Source organism: Nicotiana tomentosiformis, chromosome 12 (genome assembly GCF_000390325.3).
Source record: "Nicotiana tomentosiformis chromosome 12, ASM39032v3, whole genome shotgun sequence".
NCBI classification, from domain to species: domain Eukaryota; kingdom Viridiplantae; phylum Streptophyta; class Magnoliopsida; order Solanales; family Solanaceae; genus Nicotiana; species Nicotiana tomentosiformis.
This window is the reverse complement of record NC_090823.1, coordinates 107,656,215-107,666,544: the sequence shown is the minus strand read 5'-3', so window position 1 is coordinate 107,666,544 and position 10,330 is coordinate 107,656,215. Positions and strand designations below refer to the sequence as shown.

At 35.3% G+C, this 10,330-nt stretch overlaps 1 protein-coding gene across 1 annotated transcript; it reads left to right on the top strand.

Annotated features, from left to right (window-relative positions):
- The first annotated feature begins 3,823 nt into the window (after positions 1-3,823).
- Positions 3,824-9,663, top strand: LOC104119042 (probable tRNA-splicing endonuclease subunit sen54). Its single transcript, XM_018778569.2, has 8 exons — positions 3,824-3,850; positions 5,152-5,215; positions 5,322-5,384; positions 6,696-6,745; positions 7,591-7,740; positions 7,844-7,975; positions 8,624-9,019; positions 9,352-9,663. The coding sequence occupies exons 5-8, from the start codon at positions 7,613-7,615 to the stop codon at positions 9,488-9,490; spliced, it is 795 nt and encodes a 264-aa protein (XP_018634085.1). The 5' UTR covers positions 3,824-3,850; positions 5,152-5,215; positions 5,322-5,384; positions 6,696-6,745; positions 7,591-7,612; the 3' UTR covers positions 9,491-9,663.
- Positions 9,664-10,330: the final 667 nt, after the last annotated feature.

Sequence of the window (10,330 nt, the reverse complement as noted above, 5' to 3'; positions counted from 1 at the left end):
GGGTACTCGATCAGGATATGCTTCAACCGCCATGAAGCCATCGAACTTCATTCGTTCAAACCTTGAGTGAAAGCCTAAATAGCCCAATCGTCTGTGACTGGTGGCAAATCCATTCTTCCATTTGAAAACGAGATACGAACTCCCTTAGCATCTCGTTATCCTTTTGTCTTACCTTGAACAGGTCCGACTTCCTGGTCTCGACTTTTATGGCCCCGGCGTGTGCTTTTATGAAGGAATCTGTAAGCATAGTAAAAGAATCGATAGAATTAGATGGAAAATTATGATACTATATCATTGCTCCCTTTGAGAGGGTTTCACTGAATTTCTTCAATAATACGTATTCGATCTCATCATCCTCTAGATCGTTCCCTTTGATGGCACATGTGTATGAGGTGACATGTTCGTTGGGGCCGGTAGTTCCGTTATATTTAGGAATCTCGGGCATGCGGAACTTCTTTGGGATCGGTTTAGGAGCCGCGCTTGGGGGGAAAGGGTTTTTTATGAATTTTTTGGAATCTAAGCCCTTCAATATTGGTGGTGCCCCCGGGATCTGATCAACCCTGGAGTTGTATGTTTTCACCTTTTTGTCGTTTGCTTCGATCCTCCTTTCTTCCGGTTCTATTCGGTTGGTTAGTTCTTCGAACATCTTAGCAATTTCGGGATTAGTCCCCCACTCCTGCTCATTTGATTTCACCATAGCTGGTTCCGTTGTATGTGCAATTTCTCGGGGTTAACTGGGCTCCGGCCTGCTCGGTATCTGGGTTTGACTCTGCAACTGAGCTATCGCTGCCTATTGAGCTTGCAACATTTTGAAAATCATACGCAAGCTGACGCCGTTTTCTTCGACGTTATGGGTATCTCGAGCTGCAGATCGAGTGCCACCATGTATGCTATTTTCAGGTTCAGAATGTAGGTTCACCTCAATGGCCACATGCGAATTAATGTCTATCGGCGCTTCGATTCGAGCTCCAACGGCGTTGACAAGCGGCCTTTCGGTACTCGATGTCAAGTTATTGTTCTCATCTTGAAGACCAGCTTCGTTGTCGATAGGTAAGACCATTTAATTGATAGTTTAGTCATTGCTAATCTGAAATCAAAGACACTTCCGAAAACAAGCAAAAAATGGCGTATTTTTGCAGATTCGTATCAAATAACCATTGTTATCTTTAGCCCCACGGTGGGCGCCAAACTGTTTATCGAAAAAATGGATTGAGTTAAATTTGTACGTAGTTCTAAGGATATGTGGTATAACTTGACACGAATCGTAAGAATGAATAGAAATATCAAGTGTTGACTATATAGAATGAAAAATAAGCAAAATTGAGAAAAAGGTGATTTATAGATTAAGCAAGATGAATCTATTGATGAAGCTAAAAAAAGATAACTCTTCAATGGCGGAGTGTATGATATCTCAGTTACAATGTATGCAAAAACTTGGTCCTTACAGAAATAATAACCACCCCCTTTATAATAGAGGGATCTTACTTTAGATATAATTAAAAATACATAGTGGGAGACCCATAATAAATTATCTTTTCCATAATTCCTGCCAGGATTCTCTCCTCTAGTGGGATTGCAACGGCTCTTGTCTATCAGCTCGATATTGACTCGAGCTCTCGATCTTGACTCGAGCTCGATTCTGACTCGGATCCTTGTATTGATTCGGGGTCAGTGTTGGTCGGTCTCTGCCTCATAAGCTTGATAACTTCATTTTGCATCATAGTTCGACTTGGATTTGAGCTCGATAATGACATCGAGCTCGACATTGATCGGTCCTTCGGGTTCGAAGCTTGGTGACTTGACTTCGGACCTCAACCTGATACTATGAAGACGCTTCTCCGATCCAATGTATTACCATTTAAACCAGTTCGTATGAAGGACTAACCGATTTTTAACCTTTGTGTTTTCTTTCTCCAAGTTTTAGGTTGCCGATTCTATATCTTAGAAGTTTTTGGATCTTTTAAAACTAACACAACAAAGTATATCGAGATAACTTATTATTTATTTTATTCCTCACCAAACGAGATATGAGTTACGCCTTAGGATGTAACTCCCTTAATCTTTTTTGTTTTTGTTTTATAGAATATTATTGTAACATTTGGAAGTTTTTTCTTGATTTAGTTTGTTGTTACTTTTGTTTTTGATGCTTTTATAGGATTTTGGAATAATTATTTTCCGCTTAAGTCTTATTATTTTCACCATCCAATTTATTTTTTTTAGGATAAAAGATTATGTTGGTTAATACTTTGGGTTAAAAGATTTTACGTTTGACAAGATATCTAAATACCCACGTAGTCATATTATTTTATATTTATATACTGACATCAATATTACACAATAATTCATATTATTTTATATTTATACATTATTTTATTGATACACGCACGCAAGCTAAAGTTAGAGCTCTCCGTTATGACGAGGGCAGTTTGGTCATTTGACGTATCAAAAGTAGACTCAGTAGGTCATTAGTTTGAAGAACAATTTCTCTCTCCTAAGTTTTTAACGCACAGTTCTTCGCTTTCTTCTACCAAAGTAAATCCCTTTGATTTGCTCTGTTTCCTCTCCGTTTTTCTTTGGGTTTTGATACTTTCTTCTCTTTGATTGTCGCACTACTTTTCGCCAAAATTTAAATTTTGACTTTTATTGAGATTCTTAATCGAAGTTTACATCTGTTACTGGATTTCTTTGAATAACATAGCGATTTGGTTATCTTCTCGCATCATTGGTAGAGTTCTTCATCCGCCAACTACGCTTTTGCTCTTTCAAGGTAATTGCATGGGTTTAAAAAGTTTTTCCCCCTGCTATGCTGTGTTTGTTACTTTAATATTGGCTCAGGCTGACAAAATGGTAAAATATTACAGCCCAATCGAAAAGAAAAAGCTGCCCTGAGAAAATATTAGGCAAGAACAATATATTAAGAAATTATACTTTCATTATTTTGGCAATCAAATTGCGGTTAAGTGTTTCTGTACTTCTTTCAACGCTTTAGAGATGCCAGTACAAAATTGTAATGAAGCAACAATATTCAAAAGTGACAAAGGCATGTCCTAGATCATTCAAAAAATGTTCTTAGTTGCAAAAAGGTAGTGTCCATTGTGTTAGCTTTGGAGATCCGATTATAAATTTACGCACATTATTAATTTTCACATGCCAATACTCTTTGGATTGTTACTTCTCGAAACTGCGAACTTGACAAAGTTTCGCCTTGGTATATGAATAAAGTTTGGGTTAAAGTTGGCTGTCATGTGTCTAAGGATGCAATAATCCTGTAGTATAGAACTTTGTATCTCTGGTAGTTAGCCCTCCACAATTTTCCTTCTTGAATGCCTTTCCACATCCTATAATGAAGACAAGGACATAAACTTAAATTTTCCTTACTTGAAGAACGACTGTGGCAATTGAAAGTAGAGTGGACCAATTGGACATGTCTGCTTACCCACTTCAATGTCATCTTGCAGTTTGTTTAATTGCAGCTATACATACTTATGGTTATAGGAACCTAACATGAATAAATCTTGTAGTTCTTCTTATTCAGCTAAAGTTTTTGATTTTTTTCATATATTCCAGAACCAGTAGGTCATGAAATAGGCACTCTATTTGATGGTTCCTTTTTATCTTGACTAAAACTTATTCTTTTTGTTATTGGTTTGGTTTTAGTGGGTGCCAATAACATATAATCCTTTGCATGGTATAAAACTCAAGCCCATTGGTTTTGAAAGTTCTTTTTAGGTATTTTTTCATGATTCAATCGCTGGGTTTCTATGAAACAAAGAGCATGAAGATCAAAATAGTTTGTTCATCTTAATGGCTTTCGATGACGTTCTTCGCTGCTCCATTTTGCTCTTTCAAGGTAAGAATAGTTTTAAAAAGTTAGTTTGCTGATCTATCGTGTTGGATCTTTTACTACGGCTCTATTGTTTGAAGGTTTATAAGTTTGACTTCGCTGAGCTTCAAAAAATTGATAATCAGACTGTAATCTTTAATGTGTAGCCTGTAAATTATAGAGCTTTATTTTTTTTCATTATTTGTCCCAAAGTAAAGATTTGGATAATCTGAGTTGTTTAGTTATCCCTTGTGGTTGGGTATAAACAAGAGTTTCTATGAATTGCTCAAATTGAAATAAATACTCAGGACCAAACTACTTTTTCTAATTACTATCTTAAAGGTATGAAATGTTGAGTACTTTAATATATGTCAGTTATAAGCCATGTTGTTGAAACAGTAGGCCTTTGCTCATGTTCAACTTATGTCTCCTTCTTGCTCATTGATATATTTCATATGTCTCACTTCTGCACTTTTATCATTGGAAGAGATACCGTTTTTTACTTTTACACAATCAGCACCTTTGAAAACAACTACAATAGGTTTCATTTACTATATTAGGACCTGTTATTCATCCATTGGCCGAGCAAGATTCTCAAAGCTTGCAGCAATTACTTCCTGAAATTCATGTTTGGGTTTACTGTCCGGATAACCGTGTATGTATTCAGTTACATGGTTAACCTGCATCTTTAGAGTTGCTTAGTTATGTATATATAATTATTTTCTTTATATGTTGTTGAAGCTGGACTGGCTCAATAAATTTCTTGAGCACATGTGGCCTTATCTGGACAACATACTCTCCATTTCTTAACAGTGTTCTGAATTTCCTTCTCATAGTATTTTAGGTAGCTAGCTTGTGTAAACTATTTTGTATAAATAGGCTACTTGCAGGACTGCAAAAAATATTGTGTCAGCTATTATTGCAGAGCAAAATTTCGAAACATCGAATTTGGGTTCCTTACCTACTTTCCAAGCTTAGTGGTTTCTTAGTGGCCATAAATAAACTTAGATGGTATTTTTATTTTCAGATACTGTTGCAGCTTGCTAGACATTAAACTATGGCATAAGATACAGAAGATGTTATTTTTTACCCACATTCTTTCCATTTGTATTGTATAAAAATATTAGATGACAATTGTTAAATGGTCTTGATGTTTTCATTTGGCAAGTAAATGTTCTGCGTAAGAAAATATAGCAGTTATGTAGGATACTTTGTAGTTACTCCATTAGTTAGCTGATTACTAGTAACACAGTTTTATCATTTATGTTCTTCTGATGTTGAAACCCAATATACGCTGAAATTCCCCTTGTGCCTCTTTGGTGCCTCAGTGCTGCCCCACATTCAAGAACAATCCCACAAGGCAGCAAGAACCGTAGAGCCGAGGGGTTGAATGTAGGACAACAGTTTTTTGAGTTGCCGCTGTTATAGTTTTCACTCCTAAAATTCACTATGCCAATCACATTGACGCTTACGTTTATTCTTGTTTGCGGCACTGCAGGTTGCAAGCATTGATACAATTGCTCTTCTTCTGACAAATAACTTGTTATCTTTACACGTCTTGGTGAGTAACTATCTATGATTTATTTCTTCCGCAAATTGTTAACTTATTGTTCTGCCTCGCTAAAGTGGTTGATACACATAGGTTAGAGGAACCGACATATATTTGACCACTACAGATAGTATCATTTGTTGAAGAGGTACCCTTTTCTTCTTTCTTGATATAATCGTTTGTTGCTGTTGTTTTGACACATAATAAGAGTTTTTGATAAGTCACATGATTAATGCAAGTTATGGATGAATTTGACTGCATTGAAAAATTTCGATTAGTAAAGCTTATTCCTTTGACACAAATACAAACTCGCGAACTAAAAAGGTCTTGTACAAATAAGAAGGAAAGTTCAAAGGTGAAACAAAGGAGTTAAAAGTATAATCTTTCAGTAAACTAAGAGACCTAACTAAGAGTCCTCTGATTGTAACTTGATTTAGAAAAAAAGGTCTTTGAGCATGTTGACTAATGTACTTATGGATAGTCTTCTCATCTTGATAGAGTTTTCCTATTAGTATATGCTCTCTATACTACAAGTTCTTTACGAGATACAATTACATGTTTTTTCTGAGAAAAAATGGCTTACATCTGAAAATTTTAATAAAAGTGGCATGTACTTAATCTTGGGCAGCCTTCTTGAGATATAGTTTTATCAAGTTCACTTAAGTTATCAAATGTAAATTGGTATGCTCCTCATTCATTATCAATACTTGTCAATTATGCTATTTATCTACTAATATTCTTATAAAGTTTCACTTGATTCTGCTTCAGCAGTACTCTTATCAACTCATTATTGAAATAAAAATGATCATGAACATTTTCATGGATACTCCTTTTAACTCAGTGCAGATCAACCAGGCTTGCACTTTATGGACAGTGTCTTTCGTTTTTAATGATTTAGCCCGATCTACTTTTTGACAAACTTATATTATGTTGAAAACTAAAATTTAAAAGTCAAAGGATAAAGAACTTTCTGCCCTTTGCTTTTGGGTCCTTACGGATATTGTCACTGTACTTTTATTTACAACAGTAGTATTTTTTATATTTCTCTTTAGTACTTACAAAAAATCATGATAAAGAATTTGAAAAATTAGTGAGACCTCTAGCAAGAGAAAGTCCAAATGTTACATTGAGAATCAGAAGTAACACAATGTATAATGAAACTATATAGGCTGTTTAAGTTGGGCACTAGTACTTATTATAAACTGGATAGACATTAAAATAGGGTATTTGAACACTTCTCCTTTCTTAAAAGTTAGAACCAGAATACAACAATCTGTAAGAAATCAATTGGTCTCTCATTCTCCTTCCTTTCTCTGCTCTCAGTCCTTGTCTCCACCGTCCCTCGCCACCGCACCGCCCACCGCCGCAAAAAGGTCACTTCTCTTTCTCTCTCTCTTATAGAGCTGAATGAACAGTATGAGGGAAATACAAAGGGATTAAGAAAAGGCTCCCAACATTCCCAATATACTGATAGAAAACTAGGCAGGTACTCTGTGCATAGGCAGGGTAGCTGCAAATTCCCAACATTAGAACCGTGAATTAAACGTTATAGCTCTCTTTTACTTTTTAATTTTTCTTTTTCTTTATTGTTCGTTTGTTTTTTTTAATATTTTTATTATGTTTTAAAATTGAAATTGTTAATGAATAACAGCAGCAACATAGAGAAGTGAGATCCCAAAAACATCTCAGAGGCAAACAAGTTCGTTTTTTTTGTTGATAATTTCATCAACCAAAAAGTCAAAAAACTAACCAAGCCCAAAATATCTCCAGGTTTTGTGGGGTGTGAGAAGTTTATTGGAATTGTTTAATTATTTCATATTGAAATTGTTAGTTTAATATTTAAACTCTGTTCTTTTATTATTCGTGTTAGTTTAGTTTAATTTATAAGCTCTCATTCTCTTTATGGTTAATTAAAGTTTATTATTTGTGTTACATTTTTGTCTATTTTTTATTTTGCTTAAAGATTTTTAAATATTTTACTTCATTTCGAATTCCGTAATCTCTTGTTAAAGTAAATAACTTTTAATTGCTTAGAGAATATACAGAATCATCAACTATACTATACCACATAGTATAACATTTACTCGCTATTTTGATGAGATTACTGGATTTATTTACATAGTAATAATGTATTAAATAAAAATTAGTTTCTCCACCTTTTTAAATAATCAATTGCTAGTGTCTCTACTTGCTAGGACGACTGTTACTTGTGCTGTAGGGATTTGCAATTAATTCCAGATATGGAAACTGCTAAGTGGGCAAGTTTTTCAGAAGGAACAAGTGATTCTGAAGGCTATGGAGAGGATCTTGATGATGATGAACATTGCTGTGCATATGCATCCACTGATATACCCAAGTTGCAGTTCAGGTTTCATCTCATGATATAGAAGCATGCTCTTATGTTTGGAAGTTTTATCTTCATAATGAAATAAATTTGAATAAGGAATGTGAATGTGCATCCTTTTCTTCAGGAAAGATATTTCAAGATCATGGTGGCTTGACCAGTTAGGAATGGCTGAGGTCGTGGAGAGGAAGGGTGGATTGTGGACAACTACTGGGATAGTTCGTAACGGCAAGATATATTGCTTCATTGAAGAGATTTTGTAGGTGATGAAAATTCTTTTTTTGTTATCTCCTGTAGTTGTAGAGTTAAAAGCTATTGACTTTGAGTACATGCATAATTGAGAATAGACCATGAGAAGTTAAGGACCGGGGACAAATACGGTGTTTTTTCAGCGTATTTGGTCAGAATTCAAATATCAGATCTGTTTGGCCGAGATAAAAAAGCAAGAAAGTACTGTTCTTTAGTATCTTAATGAACCTCGAAAAAGGTATTATTTCTCTTGTTTTTATAGGCTGCAAAATTTGAAAATTGTATAGTTCAGTTGGCATACGTTTTCTGTTATCTTTCCTCATCATTGGATCTGGAGGCCAATTTTGGTATAGAGATTTCTCATACTCTTTAAGTGTTAGTTTCATTACTCCTCTAAGTTATGCTTGTGTACTTTAGTTGCACATTTGTCTACTGCTTCAACATTATAGAAATAGTAGTCTTGATGGAGAAAGAGAGTAAAAGCGAATTGATAAAGTACATAAAAAGACAGATAACAGAGTATTCTACTAAAGGTGAGTTTTGTCGTTTTACAACTATAGTTGTATTATAAATTGAATATGAAAAATTTATGTTTCATTTCAGAATTATCTTCTGCAATGTTCAGTGTTTAAAGAATGATACTGGTTTTTTCATGTAGATATCTTGCCGAAATTGGGGCTCTACATCTCTTTAGCAATGATGACACACCCCTTTCTTTGGAACACATATACAACAAGGTTGCAGAAGGAAAAAGTGGATGTTCCTTGGAATATTTTGAAGCATATAAGCACTTGAAATCCCTTGGTTATATAGTCGGCCGTCATGGTATTCCTTGGTCAGTGAGAAGGTCAAAAGTAAACTGTGTTATTAGCCAAGACCCGCCAGAGACTGCTCAAAGTGGAGATGAAGAATCAAGAAACAATGTTCTCATCAGTGAAATGTTCAGTAATATGCAAATTGGTGGATTGAGACTCGCTTTTGACGTTTACCCTCCTAATAGCAGATTCAGAAAGTCTGCTCCTGGTGATCCCTGCTTTGTACTTTGTCTTGCTAGGTATTGTACCTTGTTAATGCGGTTCACTATATAATGGTGCCTAGTGCCTATTAAAATTTGCTGAATCTTTGCTTCCCAGTATTATTTAGCTGAGCATAGGGGCTTGAAAAACTAGTCTAGCAATTCTATGGGTTAAGCATTGCTGAATCTTTAAGAGTAAGATGGATCAGCGGATTGGATGGGAATCTGGAAAATTTAGTTGTTTTAATATTTTCCACTGTATCCCTCACTCTTGACCTATCTAATTTCCTTCACTCTTTTGTCGGACTTTGTTGATCCACATTAACTGTCGCAATAGCTTTATTTTGAGTGGTGTATTTTTCTTTGTGTAGCGAGTATCCACCTTCCAAAGAGGAGATTGAAGATCTTGAGGGCCATTCTCATGGTATTCCTTTGAAATTTTGTCTGGTTGAGCATGGGCGTGTGAGCTTTTTTTCATTCAACAAAGTTGAGCTTCCTATCCTTCCATGATCCATTCGAGTAACGAATGCAAATCTTGTGATGTGCTGAGAAGTGCTATGGTACAATTATAAATTTATTAAGTTTGTGAATTGATGTTTCACCATTGTGTAATTGCAAAACATTATTTAGACGACACATGTTTGACTAATGAAGGTGGACCTTGTCTCCTTTGCTTATAGTAAGTCCTATGATCTTATCATCTTTTTCCTCAATGTTGGAAAAGCTCAAGGTTGATAATTGCTATTGTCTACCATACGTGTTACAACGATGAAACTCTAGTTGAAAGTGATCTATATGTTAAGGTGAGCAATGAAGGTATTTAGTTCTTCCATTTCAAAAAATAAAAAATAAAAAGTCCATTTAAAAAATAAAGGTATTAGCTCTTTGCCAGAATAGAAACACTTGTATCCCTAGACTGCTGGACTGCTCTACCCAGTTTCTCTATATTTTCTTAGCTCCTTTGTTCACACTTGACAGTTTTATCAATTGATGGGTGAGGAAACTAATTCCATTGATTTTGTTTGGTCTTTACCTGGCTGCCAACTTTTAAAATATCTATTATCAGTGAGGTTACAATTATGACTACTCAGGATGCATTGTCCAGGCTAATATTGAGACACCATGGTTATGCTTTCCATGGATGAATTCCATCTCCATTGACTGCCCAATTCATTCTTGTTCATGTCTTTTTGGTGATATTAAGAGCAGCAAGATTTGCTAAGACAATCATGCTGCTCCACATAGACAACTTTCTTGCAAAGTTAAACGGTATCTATGCTGGTGGGAGATAGCAAGTACTCGGTGCACAGCTAGCCCAAACATGTAACTCTAAATCCGGCCACAAGATAC

What these genes read in the sequence shown, in the direction of transcription:
- LOC104119042 (XM_018778569.2), top strand. Translation starts at nt 7,613, where the DNA reads ATGGAAACTGCTAAGTGGGCAAGTTTTTCAGAAGGAACAAGTGATTCT. An exon ending in ATACCCAAGTTGCAGTTCAG is followed by an intron (nt 7,741 to 7,843) that starts GTTTCATCTCAT and finishes CCTTTTCTTCAG; the next exon opens with GAAAGATATTTCAAGATCAT. An exon ending in TTTGTACTTTGTCTTGCTAG is followed by an intron (nt 9,020 to 9,351) that starts GTATTGTACCTT and finishes TTCTTTGTGTAG; the next exon opens with CGAGTATCCACCTTCCAAAG.